This window comes from Truncatella angustata (genome assembly GCF_020726525.1).
Source record: "Truncatella angustata strain MPI-SDFR-AT-0073 chromosome Unknown BKA67scaffold_3, whole genome shotgun sequence".
NCBI lineage: Eukaryota > Fungi > Ascomycota > Sordariomycetes > Amphisphaeriales > Sporocadaceae > Truncatella > Truncatella angustata.
In genome coordinates, this window is record NW_025763383.1 from 873783 (window position 1) to 891113 (window position 17331).

Below are 17331 nucleotides of genomic sequence, written 5' to 3' on the forward strand. Positions count from 1 at the left end.
TGATATTCAACATGTTAAACTCTATTTGTACGAGTCTGGAGCTGACCCGGGCGACCCTCTGTGACATGAGGCGAGAAATGACCAAGACCGGCCTATCAATTGACTAAAATTCATCGCGGTACCAAAAAACTCCTATACATGACATAATTCGCAAGACGATGCGCTCCGGCTCTACATCACGGTCGCTCCCGAGAGTTCAGATTGGTTGTTCTGACTCACTCTCTGTAACCTGCCCCCGCTCGAAATCATGCAGCTTGGCGTTCCTAACGTGCCGTATGAGGCAGGCCTCCGCCAGAGGCCTCTCTTGTATACTGTATGACAAAAGAAAATGTCTTTCGTAACCATACTTTCACCCAATCCATCTGACGTCTAATCAAGTACATAGACTATGAGCCTCAGGTGTTCCTTGGCTCCTCCGCTTCTCTGATTCGTATTATGGGGTTTCTCCTCCTCCTGGCCACTGGGGTGAGCGCCTGTCTGCCGATGCCCTCACGATCGCCGTTTGTGTGCAACACTCGTTTTCAGATTATGCTTGGCCGGGTGCTTCAGGTCTTGATGCATCATGTCTGGATGCCGGTCTTCTCATTCAGCACACTGTCCTTCCTCGGCCTCATGACGGCGTCCTGGCTTGTCATACGGCGATCAAGGGCGCGCTCGAGCTTAGCTCCGAGGGCAAGCTTGCTCATGTGAGCCGACTTGGTTTCCGACAGCTCGACGCGCTGCTTGGTCAACGCCTTGTTCTCCATGCGCTCAAGTCCCGTCTCGATGTTGCGGATTTCGGCGTGTGCGCTGTCCGTCGTCGCGACCGACGGTGCTTGCATGCTGTACTGGCTGTAGCGGACGGAGGTGCGGGCCTGTGGATGGGGGGAAAGTATAATTAGCTTTGATGTTTTGTCTCGAGTTTGTGTTTTAGGTTTACACAAGGTGTGCCGAACGCTGGATCCATCGTCGATAGTTCCGGACTCGAGAAGTAAGGCAATTGACTGGGATGCAAGTGATGGTCTGGGGATTGAGAACATCCAAGACCGGACAAAGACAACGTACCGAGGGAGCCATGATGGGGCGAGAAGAGTCCAACGAAGTAGGCATTCTGAGTGATGTTCTGCCGGCTGAAACGAAAACGGGTTGGCAGACAAAGGCTTGCTGTTCTGTGATGCTAAAATTGAGGTGGAATGCAGCTGTTTGCAATCCTGCAATTCCCAGTTGAGAGGCTCGTTTCCTTGCTCGGGCTCAGAAGTTGAAAGGATGTGTGTTGGCGGTGCTGAAGATGCCTCACGTGGTGGGTGGTGCGATGGCTGTATGATGATCCGTCTCTGCTGCAGCCGATGATCCCCTTTCAAACGAAAGGTGCTTGGCTCCTGATATTCCAAAGGTCGAATGACAAGCAAAGGCCGGAAGGGAACAACACGGGGTAAAAAGTTTGGAAAGAGAGAATGTCACAGCTGAGAGGAGGTGCTTCGATGAGTGGGCTTAGCCGCTGGGAGAGATGTGACTGGAGTAGAGAAGGGTCACAGCGGAGAAGCACGGCCAAAGCATGGTTGCGATGAACTTTGTCCCGCAACGCCCTCTTTTTTTTCTGGGTTGTTTTGTTTTTGTTTAAATTTTTAATTTCTCTCCCTTCCCCCAGCATGCAGTTGTGTAATAGCAGGAGGCTTGAACTTACGATATAGGAAACCTAGATAACCTCCTCAACTCTGTTCCTCTTGTTCTGTGAGAGGCTTTTCACAGCCCATAACAGCGCCGAGAAACCCTTGCACGATGCGAAGCCCAGCTGTCCACCGCTACCTGCTTCCCTGCATCTCCAGAGGATCGACAACAATTGGGTCATAGGTATCCCTTTACGGCCCCCTGCCCCCTATTTTGCACTCCATCTGCATCCTCATGACAACACATGATTACGAGCCTGCCGGCTGTCGAAGGTTTCCGAGGTCTTATTTTCCCTGTGCTCATTCAACGTTTAATCTAGACTAGACTAGATGACATTCTGTTTACTTTGCAGATAGTTTATGCTTGATGTTTCGATTGTTCCAACAGAGTTTGGCCATGTTCTGATCCAGCCTGAGCAGCTCCCAAAAAGGTGCTGTCAACCAGCAGACCTGCTTGCACTAGAGGCCACTAGAAGCGAGCCACGCTTTAGCACCCGGCGGTGGATTCCACTAACCTTGGGCGGCATCTCTTGCCACATGGCTCTGCCCTGCAGCTTATCGAATGCCACGCGACGTGCGACCCTCCAAGTTTAATCAACACCGGCTAATTCTAGACCCCGTGGCACGCGTCGCTCAGACATGTATCTCTCGCCTCTACATCTAGGTCTTTATCCATGTTGAAAAAAACCGTGAGCCACGGCGCGCACTTAGTCATCTGACGGTGGAAAGGAAAGGTCCTAATCTAGCAAGGAGACCCAGGGAGTGCGGAATCATCCATTTTGTTTTTATTCATTTTTTGGAGACCGGGTAGGCAAGCAAAGTAAAGGTTGGCTGGCCTCTTTCTCAGGGACTGCTAATAAAGCGTCCTAGCACGCACTCCCAACGCTAAAACTCCCCCATTAACGGTCGTGCTAATTGGACTGAGACTGAAACGTACTACGGATCCGTCCTCCCAGTCAGGTCAGCTTGTCAGTGGAGATTTCGATGGACAATAACCATCCATGTCTCCAGATATTTTCAGTCAAGATCAACAGAGTTTCCCTTACGTCAATGGTGCTGACCCGCAGATACCGCGTACACGTGTATCCAAATGAAGCCCGGCCGGTACTGTACTGTTCAACCAGCATTCCTTCTTCATCCACGGCGCAGAACCGAGAGTGTCGCGGCCGGCGCGCCGATGCAGTCGGAGTCAGCCTCAATCTATGCCAGACGACATGGCGTCAAAGCTGAAGGCAACAAATGCACGCGGAGCCTAAAGTCTTGTCCAATGCACATGTCGCTCGGGCATTCAAGGCACAATTGCCAACGAAGATCCCCACCACCTCTGACAACGGCCCTCCCTTCTTTCCCTCATAAAGCTGATGCACATCATTCAATTAAAAAAGTACTTTTCAGTTCAAGCTAATGCAATCCCGATCAATAGTGCATTTTATTATTTCCATACAACGGCACGGCATCAAGTGGTAGAAAACACTGATCTGATAAGTCTACCCACTGAACGCCCAGCATCAAACCATTGTCATGTGCCAGGATGACCGCAGCATTTGCGGTTGCTTGTTGGTTGTACCCCTGTCCAGTGTATCACAGCAGGGTCTGGCACGTGGCGGAAATCAGACGGGAAGACCCAAGGGGCAGCACCTGATCTAGATCTGCATAGTACGAAACAGATCGCTCCCGCGTATACTGTGCTGCCGAAGATAGGGTTTACACAGATCGTTGTCGCATATACTGTGCCGCCGATGATAGGGCTACACAGCTCGTGTATATTTAGCAGAAGCTCATGGGGTTTCCAGACACTTCGCTGCCCGGAAGGCAGCCTGTACCTGGAGATCGTTGACGAATATATTGGGTACAAATGGCAAGTGCGTATTAAGGCTAGGTCATCAAAGCATTAGCAACTGGACACTTCCTGCACCTTGTTTTCCGATATATGCAAGGTACAGCACCCTCGGACGATTGCAGACGTCGAGCGACCGCTCGGTGATCTCTGGTGACACGGGGCTTGCACGTTTAAGCACGATCTTCGGCCTCTAGCAGTCGTTATCGAGCGTCAATGATCCGGCCGTGTTCGGAGCCGTGCCATGCATTACGACATTACACGCTCCACGAACCCTTTCCTCGGGCCTTGATGTACAACCAACTCAGTCATTGGATGCGCAGCACTGATGCTAAACGGTATACAGTTCTACATGTCGCCCCTTGGGAGCTAAGTTCATGGAAGGTAGTTCTCCTAATGCATGTCGCCTCAAACTCGGCCTCGTGTCACAGGTACAAAGTCTGTCTTGACCTCACGGCATACATGAACTGCATACACATTAATGGCCCGAAATCAGTCACATGTTTTCATGAGTATTCATCGTCATTGTTTAGCAATCGGTGCATACTGACCAAATTCTGGGTTACTCATTTACATTACAGTTACTCAGAGACGTTGTCTTATTAGCCCACCAGCTCTGCCATGTATCCGTCGGCAGAATCCCTGATCCTGTCAATGTCTACATGTGTGAAATTGCCAGTCATCAGTGCCCCAACCAATGTCTAACGGCTCCTAATGGTGATGACTCCGTCGTTGCGTTTTCATCTTCCCACTTGAAGATTTCGACTTCTTAGAATAGGCGACATCCACAACATACTCAGAGCCACCTGATGATGACGAAGATGATGAACCTTGATGCATGGATGGGACCGGGACGAATTCAAAGTTGTGCCCTCGCCTGCTTCGGTGTTTACCTTTCCGACCATCCGAGAAGACTAGTTCGGGACTCGAACTACTGGAAGAATCTATACTACTGTGATGAGTGCAACGTCCTTTGCATATCTTGATGCAGAAGAATGGCTTACTGTTTCTCATGCATTTACTACAGCAGCCATGGCCACAAGTCTGCCACCCTGTAGACTCACCGCCTACTGGGGAATAAGGCTGTCCAAGGCGAGGATCCTTGCCATTGCACCAGCCTTGGGAATTTGTGTTGTATCCGCACTGACAACAAGTCCAGCTGCCTCTCAAGGCTTTATAGTGGCAATTTTGAAGGGGGCAGTCCGCGTTCGATGGTTGCGGCGTCGAGTATATTGGGTTTGAGCATGGCGACTCATATCCAGTTTCAGGGTCAAAGGCTCCTTCTGGGCAATAAAGCCACTTCACAGAGGTGTGTTGACACTTATGAGAATGAGGATGTCCGTGGCACATTCTGTATGATGGCTAAAGAGAATTTGCGATTAAATCTAGTCAATATAGACTTCTTGAGAATGAGTTGGTCTGGAGAGGGCGATTCTGACCTGGGATCTCAGCCACTTTATATACCAGAGATCGAATAGAGAAAACTGCAGCCTTTTGTTTTGACCCTTTCTAGATTCTCCAAAGATTTTCTTCTTCATCTTGTTACACCTCGATAGACCCTGCCAGTCCGTGTTCATACGTTACAGGTACTTCAAGGAACATACGCCCCGACGACCAACAATGTCTCTTGGAACTACAGCCTCGGCCGCGCCTCCTTGGATCACACAAAAAAACGCGGCCTACGTGTCGTCTTCAACTAGCCCGGTCTGAGTTACTCCCGCTGCCATCATGTGCAACTACAGATGTCCCGACCCATCCAGTCTACTTACCATCAGCCACACCAGTAACACACCCCGTCGGATCCTATCCAATGGCCGCTAGTGACCGTCATCTAATAGTTACGTACCCTTGTCGAGGCGAACCATATATCCCTTTGCATGCACGAGACCGATTGGATCTCTTTTTGATCGCATAGCCGCAGCACTTCTAAGATCGACCAATAAAATATATGGTATCATTTAGAGTACATCACTGCAGCTTGCAACTTACCGGGTAATCGGTAATGGCTTCCTGCAAGCACAAAGCAGCCTCAAATCTTCAGCGATTGGAGTGGGGCGACCGTCATACCCACGTCCATAAGAGCGGACCGCCCAGGGGTTTTTGCTTTTTTTCTCTTTCTTTTTTTCTTCTTCTTTCTTCTTCCTCCCCACCGGGCACGTATCTCTGCTCCGAGTCCTTGTCATTACTCTCACTGCTTTTTTTTTTTGTCGCTTGACTCCAACCGACATTAGCTACAACATCCGGTTCGCCCCGTGCCTAGTTCCGGAGAGTGTACGAGTGCACTAGTCAATAACAGCTCTCATATGCTTGAAAAACTCTTGGTCTTGCTCACGCCGTCTCTTATTGGGGAACCTCGACGTTTAAACCCCTTGCTTCGACAAGTCATTGCTACACACCACTAACAGTTGAGCGACTTAGCGACGTGAGATCGAGCCTACACGCAATTCTGGCGCTGGATCCTTGACAAGACCCAGTCCTTTCATAGCACTTTGTAGCACCCCGTCCGCAGCTCGTACTTCTACATGAATCCGGTCTTTGTAGGCGATAATTCATACAAGACTGTATCAATATACCATAAGAAATCCTTGCTATTGCCATTGCCAAGAGACATGGCCCTTTTCCCGGCTCTTAACACACATTGTTTCTTTCGAGTACGACCGTGGAATAATACCACACAACAAAATACACGGTTCGGTGACACCAGGCTCGCAGGGCTTGATCGCATTTTTGTTAAAATCCCAGAGCGGGCTTACGCCACGCACCCGCTACTCGTTCACCGCCCACACTCGTGCTCTTCTCTCACATCTCGACAGCGGCTTCGCATGTATCGCAACACAGGTGCTCACACCGGTATTGCTGCCTATCGATGATCATGACACAACAGCACCTCCCCGTGTCATTCCATTCTTTCCCGCACCAGCAGCAGTTCCAGTAACCATCCTTCTTCTCAAAGGGACAAGATTCCACGGGGCACTTGGCTTCTTTGCCAAACTCGGGCGGTGGCGGATGATTCACTGCGATTCGCTCAACCTTCTTGCAAGGCTTTCGTTGTTTGCGAGTGGACGACTTGGACGACGACGGTGCATCAGAGCAGTATGACGACAAGGTATTGACGTGCTCGCATCGTAAGGTATAGGTTGTTTCCGTACACATGATTCCGACGACTTTGCCGTGATAGTTTAGTTCTTTGACATGTGTTTTTGTTCAACAATCGTTGGGACGTTTTGCTCAAAAATGAGCACAATAGACTTGTTTGACAATTTGTAGCTTGTATGCCCGTCTTATTATAACAGTGGACCATCGTCCACCACCCTCTATATCTACCCAGTCGATACGGAGAGCCGTTTTCTAGGCAGCCTCGTAACCAAAAGAGCTTTGGACCCATCATCGGCAACTCTACGAGCAATATCTCAAGATTATTGAAAAGGGCTGCCACGTTGTCTACCAGGTTGTTATCGGATGAAGTCTGCAGTGTACCTATTATGGACTGTCAGTGGGTGTCCTATCCTGTCACCAGTGCGTCTTCTGATGAATGCTTTGCAGGATTATCGCAACGGGATCTACGGCCTGGTCAATATGTGTTGGAGCCGAAGAAAGCAAAAGCCTTACCGCCAGGCGCGAACCACTAGTAGTGAATCGTCAGGTCCTACGATCTCAACTGACGATGATCTGCATCTACCCGCCTTACATTACAGATCTAAGATCTCTCGTCTTCTGTCCCGAATCCCTAAAAGAAGAAAAGATCGACGCCAAGGAGTGGATGTTATTGGAATTGTTCAGCCATAGCCAGGAACATGTACAACGTTGACCACGTGGTGAGGTCGGCGATCTCGCAACCTTTCGAGTGTGGACCCAATCAAGTCAATTTGTAAGAGTCAAAAACTAAGGAAATTGAAGGTTTAGAAGAGATAAAAGTCTCAACAAAAAAATTCCCGTCGTGGAAAAGAAGCACTCGAATTCCTTAAAGTCAAACTTCGATAAATCGTACGAGAATAACGCCTCGTGGCTACACGTGTATTCAGCCGTTTCGCATAACTCCACAAACAAAAGAAACTCCTGTGTGACTCAAAATATGCGGACAATAGTCCGCAACTTAATGTATCCCTTGGCGACACTTTTATCTTCGTTCTGCGCAAGCCTCCTGGAACACAGAAGCAAAGACTGGCCCCATCATATACACAGCCCATCCTCAACGTCACCACCGTCCAACTTCGGAAGCGGGCTGTCCCAGTCCCTCGGATCAGGGACGACCCGACACTTCGGGCCCACCGCCACTAGCCTATGTCGCGCCGGCCGCCCTAGGTTAGTCGGTTACGAGACCCCATCCCTGGCTGAAGCCGTGGCATTCAGCCCCGAGCCTAGACTGTCGCCTCACATCATCCAGATACGCCTCACGAACTCCTCGCAGCGAAGCGAGGAACTTATTTAGTGAAGCTCAGCCATCAGCCCAGCAGCCCTCGCATACCGTATGGTAGCACATTGTGTCGGGGACCTTCTTCATCGGGTGGGCGCACCAGCGGAACGCATTCCCGCCTCTCAGGCAGCAGCAGCAGACCCAGCGCCCGCCCAGGTCCTCGAGGCGGCACTGGCCTGAGGTGCACCCGGAGCTGAGGAGGCAGCCGCCGGTCGCGCACGGGTTGCTGTAGTCTATCATCTCGGCGGGCGTGTTGTACTCGGAGGCGTGCGTTAGCGAGGCGCACGGCTGCTGGATGTAGTCTATGACTGGCGTCCGGGGTCGGTGCGCTGTTGTCGAAGGGGCCGAGGTGGTGGTGGTGGAGGAGGGGGAGAAGGGGGCTGCAGCCCGGTTTTGGTTGCTGCCGATGTTCGCATTTCTAGCTGTGCTTGATGGCGAGGGGACTGAGCGCACTATGGTTGAGTTCTCGCAGAAGTCATACTGCAAGCTGTAGTCGATGTCTCGAGCGCATGGTGCGATGTGGTGGTAGTGCAGGTAGTAGTAGGTGCACATGGCTGCCACGTGGTAGGCCGACCCGACACGGAGGGTGGCTATGCGGGAGGGTATGCGTGTACCTGGGCCACGGTGACACCGTTGGCCACGTGGAGATGAACAGTATCACTTCGTGGATCGGACTTGGAAGGCTGCTGATGACTCGACAGGTTGGGCTCTGCGAGATGACGATGTCTTGAGAACCGTGTATGGGAGATTGGAGGCAGCCTTTGAAACACGAGGTGAGAATACAGGGTCCCGGAGATGCTCGTCTCGATTCAAGTTTTTGGTCCGTGGGTATGAAAACTGGCTTGGTCTGTGTCAGTACAGAGTTGAGATATCTCATGATATCAAACGAGAAGCTGGGGTTCCGCCAGTTTTGAGTGAATGGTTCATCGAAGCATTCACGATATCGTGCCACTTGAGGGCCTAGAGCTTCGTTCTTGGTATAGTGTACAGTACGATCTGAAGATGGGAGGCGTTGGCGATGCCTTCTCAGCAGTTCAGACTGACTTGTTGCTGTACGAGGTTCTAGGAAAACTGTATTTACTTTCCTACCATGTGACAATGTTGAAAAGGAATGCGGAGTACATTGTAGGTCCACGGGAACCACCCCTGTTGTGGTTATGCATTCCCTTTATATAGAGTCAAGGCACATGTCTCCCTCGTAGGTGTCTAGATCTTGCGTGCCAACGGCTCACTTGTTCATCGACTGCTACCACCATATCACATCTTGACGGACAGTCCTTTTGTCAAAGTTTGGTTCGTGTCTCCTTCATGCTTCCATACCCAGCGCCTGGATCACCGAAAGAGATTACGCCGCAAGCTCTGGATGACACCAGAGAGGTTTCTAGTCTCTGGTTCCGTCCTTGATCCGTACGCCGGTTCAACCATAACCAGGTTGACATCCATGACAGGACAGAAATGGTTGTTTCCTGAAGAAGAAAGGAGGGTAGAGGAACGAAACGAAATGCTCCAATACCATTCGGAGCTCATGATACACATTCATACGATAATTTCCTCGTGTGATTCTTCAAAGCCCAGACGCCCAAACTGGAGCTGATATTCAATAGTTGAGAAGCCATTCAGTCCTTCCAACATACATTGATCGGTCAAACTTGCCTAGACACGAAATTATTGAGTGCGCATCGCATGTTTTGCACGTGGCACCCGTTGCAAGCGTGGTTGAGGTCCGCGTGGTGTGGCTGCAGACATCTCCCGGTGGAGACACCTCTAAGACAAGGGTTAAGACATTGAGCAGAGAGAATAGGGAAGGTATCTCGTCTTCTTTTGGGATTTTCATGCTTAGAATAACACCATACGCAAGGTGCAAGGCTGATCGTTTGAATGATAGAATTGCTATCCAGGATATGTCAAGGTAGTTCGGCGATGCTGTGGAGACAGTTCGAGTCGCAAAATGGCCGGTGGCTGGTCGATAGCATTGATATAGGCGCATAAACGACTGAAGCGCTGAGGATGTGACGAGGCTGAACAGATTTCTGATTGAGCGCCTTGGAGGCAATTTCATAATGACGTCTGAGTACCTCGTGACTAACGCGAGATGCTAGTTTCCGGATGTTTAAGCGGTAATTACCAAAGCGTCCTTCATCAAACGAGAGGGCCAAGGACGAGTAATCGAGGATCGATGGCGCAATAGAATATCCACTATCATGAACATTACATGGACAAGTGTGATGTGTTATGCTATCAACTTGAAGCCCACAGTGTTGCAGGTCAGATCACATGGCCCCGAATACCAAAGTTTATTAGAAACGGTTTCGGTCGCCGTTACATCTCGGATGTAGCGTCACCGAAGCTTGTATACTTGGAACGTGCCTGTCATCAAAATTTTACATTTCGTTGACGTTTGTGCGTCCAGATGCTGACGTTTGTTTAAGCATAGTAGTCTACAGAAAGAATTAATTATTAGCGAACCATTTTCACATAATACCATCAGAGAAAATTTCAGTTCCCAAGTATCCTATGATATTTGGCTCATTCATGCTGATGACCGGCAACTGCCAATCTACAACAGAAGCCATCGAGTGAGACAATGGGCCGGCTAGCCAGGAATACATATGAAAGTCACACTGAGCGGTCATTAGGTAGGGGGACAAGGCTTAGAAGGCTGTACAGTACGAGCTACTCTCCTGGCGTACATTCACCAATCACGAAAAAGTGCCTCTTGTGGGCGCCAAACCTCAGTCAGAGCCAGAAGGGGATATGCTCGACATCCCACCTTGGCGTCTGCTCGGTTTCTCCAAGCATTGATCATCGGGGACTCTCCTAATATTATGTGATCAATGATCATCTGATTATTCAAGACTGCGATCGTCCGACTCACTATGCTTAATCAGTACAGAACATGCATCAAAGTATCTAACCTAGCTGCATCTGATCTCGGTTGCCATTCATGCATACGACGGTGAGAATGGAACCGTTATTAGGAAGCCAATTGCAAGGATTTGATGCTAGCCGAACAGTTCACAGACCTCAGGGTCTGTCTTGATGATGCCGGCTCTACTATTTCTTGGGTTCCACAAGAACGCCATGATGCGATTCCGAGTAATATTGTTGACCACTCCTCGCAGCCACCAAGCCTCGGGGGCTTGACGCCGCATACTACCATATGCAGTGAAATGCATTCATCACAGCGCTTCATGCACATGTCGTACTTTGCATGTTTCGACTCAATGTGCTTTCTGGGACCACAGTCAGTGTCATCGGATAGAGACATTTTGATCCTTGCAACTGCTGGCAGGTCAAGCAATTGCGGAGCGGTAATGCCTGTAGCCTCGCTCAGAAAAGGTCTGCTATTCGTCGATGAGCAAGCCAACGGTTGCCTGCAGACCGATAGCTCCGGGTTGGTTCCCGATAGAAGCTGCAGGTATACTGCCGGACGAAGAGGTGTGGTTTCGGGCTGAGACCTGCATGAGTTTAGCAATAGGCGCCTCTTACCGAAACTATTCGTTCCGCTTATATGTCCACCTTATGAGAATTAGCGGGTCGTCGGATGGTGCTGAGACCGAAAATTAGATATACGAATATGATATGTAGTATGCAGAAGCGGGAACGAATTCTTGTTTGAGTGTATATCACAGTGGTCTCAACTTCCCCTCGCTCAGATCAGTCACAGAAACCTATTGTATTTTGGAAAATACTTTCATTTAACTCCCTCATGTTCGACTAGCAAGCATTCCGTGCCGCAAAGACTGAAGCAGGATTTTGGGAATCTCCGTAAAGAATTTGGGTTTGCCCTGAAGGGAGTACGGCGCCCTCAGCAACAGTGCCATAGTTCAGCACTGACCCAGTGAAACTAACAATCGATAAAGTTACATCAGCAGTCGAGAATCTCTGATGTCATCATAGTTGACCGCTTAGGCATGACAGAAAAGCAAGTATCGGGCGTTTCGACAGCCGCACAGGAATTCAATTTGTAAATTTTGCAGAAACTAGCGTGTAAAAAAATCACGAATTTAGAGAATTTTATGCCCGATCCAAGCCGAAGTGCAATCTTCACATGTGCAAGCTTGGTTACCACCATACACTGAAGTATATTAGCTAGTATGGTATTAGGTGAGTTACAGGTTGTAGGGAAATATTATACAATACTTTACGAAGGCAAGCTTAAAATAAGGCGCTGCTAGATTTTTACTGGAGATCATGCAGCCTTCGTCATGATGGCATCTAATTTGTTGTTCCAACTGTCCAACTTAACATTGTTGCTTGAATGATTATTGTTAGTCTTGAGGTCTTCATTACCGGGAGCGGATAAACAGCTGTCATGACTGAAGCCACATCGACTATTCTTAGCTTGGCCATGTTCCCTAGGGCACAGCCAAGATCATAGAATGAATCAGCTTGTTTTAACTTCAGTACAAGTATATTGTGCTTGGGGCATCCAAAGAGGTAAAGGTTTCCCATTTTCTTCAACAAAACGCTTCACCGCGACATTGAGAAATATCGTCTGAGGTCAATACAATGTTTTCAATACCATGATCAAATCTATCTTCAGGTACTTGTCAGCCAACTTGAAGGATCGATCGGACTCATCAAATGCTAAGGGTTCGAGATGTATCGAGCGACAGCTGCTGAACAGCGACGCGACCACTTCAAATGAAGGAATTGCACGAGAGATTGTGTTCCCAGAGATATGAGATCGGGACTTCGTGGGTTGGTACGGTAATCAAAGGCTGCAAATGCATCCAAATAGCTGACAATCCCACGGCCGGCATCGTGTAGAATGTCATGTGATTCGATGCGCAATAGTGTGACTGTTCTGCCCTAAAGTCGTCATAGGTATGATCACCATTTTTTACGCATGGTTCGCCGATCAACAAACACACTTTTATCGCGCACTCTAGCAGCCTAGGTGCTGCACAAACCATACCCAATGATCCTGTGAATGGCATTACAGCCCCGTCTCTGTGGCCGAAGATAGCAAAAAGACTTCTCGGCGAGCTCGGCATTGAAAACGGATTATCTGGTTGGCCATCATAGATGCACTGCCGACTGTGCCTTGCGGTTACAGCACCGGCGACCTTGGCGCGGGCCGGTGGTGGAGGGCATTGCCTCAAAATGACGGTCGTGATTGAACAGGCGGACATGACAGCCTCGCAGCCAAGGAAGTCATTTGATGTATCACAGTGCAAGTGTATACACATATATATACCATGAGCTTTGACCAGACTAGTTCGAGGCCTTTGTTCGGCAAAAGGATCGAAGTCTGAAGAACTGCCATTTCCATCGATCATACAATACCTAGCAGAACATCAACCCACTGTGAAATCCCGATACCAACTTCTTCTGTCCAATCTGTTACCAACCTGCCAACGTCACCCAGCACCATGCCACGCAACGCGGCCTCGCAAATATTGCGGGAAGTTTATGAATTATGGGATGCACTCCTTTATGGAGTTGGTTCGCTTTACTATAAATTCAGAAAACCACGGGGCCATAAGTGAACTTCCTTCTCCAGAGTATTAAAACAGACGATTAGATCCTTCCACTACGCATTCCGGCCGACCATTAGCGATGACGTCGGTGTTGGATGTGCAAGAAAAAGATCGACGAGCGGCTCCATTAATCTGATACACGACCGCTTGAAACAGTGGACAGGAGATCAAGCCGATCACTGTTTGAAGAAGCAAGAAGGAAGAAGGATGGACATTGGACACAAGACCGAGGCGAACGAGGCTGTGTACCAAATCGTTGTAGCCGGAATGCGAAGAAATCTTCGCTTCTCGTAGTCCGGAGCGCTTCTCACTTTTTTCGTCTGCGAATTGCTGCCAATGTTGGCCAATACGAGTTGTGGCAAGTTGAAAAGGGACGCGCAAGTGTGCCAAAATAGTGCAAATTTAAGGTCTTGGCATAGAGTTTTGGTAAAGTTTGGGGCCTAGACAAAGCGCCCTAAGGGGCCGGAGTCTGCTTGATGGAGTACGGTGGACCAAGACGACAAGCTTAACAACAACGGGCTCACGCTTTGTGATGTCGACGATAACAGAGGGCAAGTGGTGGTGGCCAAGCAAATGTTGTCTCAAGTCTCGTCGTATGAAGTAACAGATTATGAGTTGCCGATGTATGCAATTACGAACCGCTGATCATGCCAAGTCTGTAATCAGGATGGCCGGCCTTGGAAGATCCGTATTATTGGTTCAGCAATACGTAACGGAGATTCTGCCCAGGGAATTCCAAGAATGCCAAACAATACCATTTACATTTGAATTCAGCGGAGTGCTTGACCGTGCATCCTAATTGTCACGGCGAATTTCCCCCAGACATGGCGCTTCATCAAGACGTTACAACGACCGCCTAACTTTGACTATCGACGGTAAACCAGCTTGCTATCAAGCGTCTTGGGGAACAGGACAATCGTATTTGGCACGCATTGTGATTGGGATTATTCCTGCAAGCGCGTCTGGGTGTGGATCTCCATCTAAAAAGTCGAAATGATTGTGGAGATGTTCATCCCGGCGTGGTTCGAGCCATTTTGACAGCCAACCTCAACTGATTGAAGCCAACGCTCATTTCGGAGGTACCACTGTTAGTGTAGCATCTACCGTGGCTGCGCCTCAGCTCACAGGAACCGCTAGGAACCGCGACGGCAGGCTGGTCGATCATCGCATCGTCGCAATTTATGCCAGCAGGACAAGAGCAGCAAGTTCGAGATGGGTCTTTGAATGCCGCGCCATCGCCATTCCTCCATGTGATTGGCCTAACACGGTCTCCAGTTGCATGGAGAATGTGGTGCGCTAGTCTCAATCTCAGCGATTATCATGGGCCCCTGCTTCCCCTATCCTGACGTGGGGCCCTGTATACGACTAGGATTAGGATAGTCTCATTGAAACAGCCTTTTCTACCGAGCCTCCCTCTGCCAGTCTGGATTCAACCTTTACCTTGGTCATTCAACGTCGATTCTCTTTTCGTGAACCTTTTGTAATCGATAGGTAACGGTTGAGGACTAGGGATTTATTTGCCCTTCTTTCATACACTCATTAAAACATCATTATTTGTTCTTGCGCTCATTGTAACCATCTTTTTGTGTGGCTCCATCTTCAACTAGCTACCGACCATTCCAACACTAGACTATCCAGAATTCCACAGGGAAATCAACATCAGGGAACATCTTGAGGAGTCAATCGCTACTTCCATTCGCATCTTCTCGCCTAAAAGATACATTTTTGCATCCGGATAATCAATAACAGATCCCGGCGATCCAACACAGACATTCACCATGGGTTTACTCAAGACGGTATTGGCATCTTCGATGCTCCTTGCGAGCAATGTTGCTGCTCTTGACGCGGTTGTTATGAAGGGTACCAAGTTCTTCTATGAGAACGGCACACAGTTCTACATCAAGGGTGTAGCTTACCAGCAAGACACCGCTGCCGGTGGCGAGACATCCTCCGAGACCACCACCTACAGCGATCCCCTCGCTGACGAGGACGCCTGCAAGCGTGATGTGCCCCTTCTGGAAGCCCTCGGCACCAACACTATCCGAACCTACGCCATTGATCCCACCAAGGACCACTCTGCTTGCATGAAGCTGTTGTCCGCCGCTGGTATCTACGTCATCTCGGATTTGAGTGAGCCTTCGCTCTCTATCAACAGAGACAGCCCCGCCTGGAACGTCGATTTGTACGATCGTTACAAGAACGTTGTTAATGAGCTCGCCCAGTACGATAACGTCATTGGCTTCTTTGCTGGCAATGAGGTTTCGAACAATGCTTCTAACACCGAGGCTTCTGCCTACGTCAAGGCCGCCGTTCGTGACACAAAGAACCATATTGCCTCTCTGCAAGCCGCCGGTGGTCGCTGGCTGGGTGTTGGTTATGCTGCCAACGATGACGCCAACATCCGTCACAATCTGGCTGATTACTTCAACTGCGGTAACCAGAGTGAAGCCATTGACTTCTTCGGCTACAACATCTACTCCTGGTGTGGTTCGAGCTCTTTCACCGAGTCCGGCTACAACACCCAGGTTGACTTCTTCTCCAACTACTCTGTTCCCGTCTTCTTCGCTGAGTATGGTTGCAACACTGTCAACGGTGCTGAGGGCCGCGAGTGGGACGACACTACAGCTCTCTACTCTGACGAAATGACAGGTGTCTTCTCCGGCGGTATTGTCTACATGTACTTTGAGGAGGACAACGACTATGGTCTTGTTAAGCTCGACGGTGATGATGCTTCCACCATGAGCAACTACGAGGTTCTGTCCAGCAAGATCGCCAAGGCTACCCCGTCGTCTGTCTCCATGAGTGCTTACGAGGCCACCAACACTGCTCAGGCCTGCCCTGCCGTCGGTGATTCTTGGCAAGCTGCCGAGGCCCTGCCTCCCACACCCAACCGTGACCTCTGCGAGTGCATGTACAAGTCTCTGACTTGCCAGCCTGCCTCCAGCTTGGACTCGGAAGACTACGGTGACATTTTCAACTACATCTGCGGCAATGACGCCGATGCTTGCGCCAGCATCAAGCACGATGAGTCCACTGGTGTATACGGACCTTACGTCGGCTGCAACTCCACCCAGCAGCTCGGTGCCGTTCTCCAGGCATACTACGAGAACCAAAACTCTGCCTCCACTTCATGTGACTTCGACGGTTCCGCCACCATTAACAGCAAGCCCGCTTCCAACGGCACTTGCGACACCTTGATGGAGGCTGCTAGCTCTTCCGCCTCTACCGTCGCTACCGCCACTGGCGGCAGCTCCTCCTCCACTTCCACCGCCAACTTCGCTGCTGGCCCTATTCGCATGGACACACTGATGACCGTAGGCGACTACGCCATTGGGATCTACCTGGTAGCTGCGGGTGCCGTGGGCGCCGCCATGGTTGCTCTGTAGGCAGACGAATAGGCCTAGTCTTATGTGGAGTTGGATTTGAGAATTCTAAATAATGCATGCATAGCAATCGAGTACCCCACCTCGTCATGGTTTCTTCATTGTGTCATCCCCTTCGTTGGATTGTCAAAGCCCTATAAAAGGTAGTTAGATCGCGACTGTGGAATCTTGTACTTAAGTTTTTTTGTAACTCGTCGGTACTTTGTAGAGGAATGCACTACTGGTATCAAAACCTTTCTAATGATTTCTGAAGTTCTGTCTTTCGTGCCGTGAGATGGACTGCACGCCTGCATGCTTTCCGCCGAATCCTGGGCTTGCCGCCCGCGAACGTGAGATTGTTGAGCCTCTCTACATAGCCAACACGGGCGATGACGGCAAAGAGGCCCTGGTGTCAGCAAGTTGCCAATTTGGGTGACTGGAAGTACGATTCTCTCGCTTACGTGTAGCGGTCCGAACGGACTAGGATGAACATATCGATGGTACCTCTGAAGATTAGGCCGACCGGGAAAGAAGAGAAAGAATCCAGGCAGGTTTTACCGGAGGTAATTATTATGTCCCTTCCCAA

The 17331-nt window shown here is 49.7% G+C and overlaps 7 protein-coding genes across 7 annotated transcripts; 2 read left to right on the forward strand and 5 right to left on the reverse strand.

The window, feature by feature from the left end:
* Positions 1-450: 450 nt before the first annotated feature.
* BKA67DRAFT_228563 (uncharacterized protein) lies at positions 451-1279 on the reverse strand. The gene is made up of 2 exons (XM_046095617.1): positions 1045-1279; positions 451-854 (listed from the first exon to the last, which is right to left on the reverse strand). The coding sequence occupies exons 1-2, from the start codon at positions 1087-1089 to the stop codon at positions 561-563; spliced, it is 339 nt and encodes a 112-aa protein (XP_045959449.1). The 5' UTR covers positions 1090-1279; the 3' UTR covers positions 451-560.
* A 2862-nt stretch (positions 1280-4141) lies between these two features.
* Positions 4142-5050, reverse strand: BKA67DRAFT_228543 (uncharacterized protein). Its single transcript, XM_046095616.1, has 2 exons — positions 4488-5050; positions 4142-4427 (listed from the first exon to the last, which is right to left on the reverse strand). Exons 1-2 carry the CDS (start codon positions 4831-4833, stop codon positions 4195-4197), a joined length of 579 nt encoding a protein of 192 aa, XP_045959450.1. The 5' UTR covers positions 4834-5050; the 3' UTR covers positions 4142-4194.
* Positions 5051-6282: 1232 nt separating this feature from the next.
* BKA67DRAFT_534121 (uncharacterized protein) lies at positions 6283-6636 on the reverse strand (the record flags this gene model as incomplete). The annotated part of the gene is made up of 1 exon (XM_046099805.1): positions 6283-6636. One exon carries the CDS (start codon positions 6634-6636, stop codon positions 6283-6285), a length of 354 nt encoding a protein of 117 aa, XP_045959451.1.
* Positions 6637-6703: 67 nt separating this feature from the next.
* On the forward strand, positions 6704-7334 carry BKA67DRAFT_228587 (uncharacterized protein). The gene has a single exon (XM_046095618.1). The coding sequence runs from the start codon at positions 6943-6945 to the stop codon at positions 7267-7269; it is 327 nt and encodes a 108-aa protein (XP_045959452.1). The 5' UTR covers positions 6704-6942; the 3' UTR covers positions 7270-7334.
* A 584-nt stretch (positions 7335-7918) lies between these two features.
* On the reverse strand, positions 7919-8449 carry BKA67DRAFT_534122 (uncharacterized protein; the record flags this gene model as incomplete). Its single annotated transcript, XM_046099806.1, has 1 exon — positions 7919-8449. The coding sequence occupies one exon, from the start codon at positions 8447-8449 to the stop codon at positions 7919-7921; it is 531 nt and encodes a 176-aa protein (XP_045959453.1).
* Positions 8450-12446: 3997 nt separating this feature from the next.
* On the reverse strand, positions 12447-13588 carry BKA67DRAFT_228619 (uncharacterized protein). Its single transcript, XM_046095620.1, has one exon. The coding sequence runs from the start codon at positions 13180-13182 to the stop codon at positions 12541-12543; it is 642 nt and encodes a 213-aa protein (XP_045959454.1). The 5' UTR covers positions 13183-13588; the 3' UTR covers positions 12447-12540.
* A 1357-nt stretch (positions 13589-14945) lies between these two features.
* BKA67DRAFT_228622 (Glucanosyltransferase-domain-containing protein) lies at positions 14946-17000 on the forward strand. The gene has a single exon (XM_046095621.1). It carries the CDS (start codon positions 15162-15164, stop codon positions 16767-16769), a length of 1608 nt encoding a protein of 535 aa, XP_045959455.1. The 5' UTR covers positions 14946-15161; the 3' UTR covers positions 16770-17000.
* Positions 17001-17331: the final 331 nt, after the last annotated feature.

Excerpts from the sequence above, each read along its gene's own strand:
- BKA67DRAFT_228622 (XM_046095621.1), top strand. The coding sequence starts at position 15,162 with ATGGGTTTACTCAAGACGGTATTGGCATCTTCGATGCTCCTTGCGAGC.
- BKA67DRAFT_228543 (XM_046095616.1), bottom strand. The coding sequence starts at position 4,833 with ATGTGCCACGGACATCCTCATTCTCATAAGTGTCAACACACCTCTGTG. Across the intron at positions 4,428-4,487 it reads TAGTAAATGCATGAGAAACA|ATTCTTCCAGTAGTTCGAGT; the intron begins GTAAGCCATTCT and ends ACAGTAGTATAG.
- BKA67DRAFT_228563 (XM_046095617.1), bottom strand. The coding sequence starts at position 1,089 with ATGCCTACTTCGTTGGACTCTTCTCGCCCCATCATGGCTCCCTCG. Across the intron at positions 855-1,044 it reads GCCCCATCATGGCTCCCTCG|GCCCGCACCTCCGTCCGCTA; the intron begins GTACGTTGTCTT and ends CCCCATCCACAG.
- BKA67DRAFT_228587 (XM_046095618.1), top strand. The coding sequence starts at position 6,943 with ATGAAGTCTGCAGTGTACCTATTATGGACTGTCAGTGGGTGTCCTATC.
- BKA67DRAFT_228619 (XM_046095620.1), bottom strand. The coding sequence starts at position 13,182 with ATGATCGATGGAAATGGCAGTTCTTCAGACTTCGATCCTTTTGCCGAA.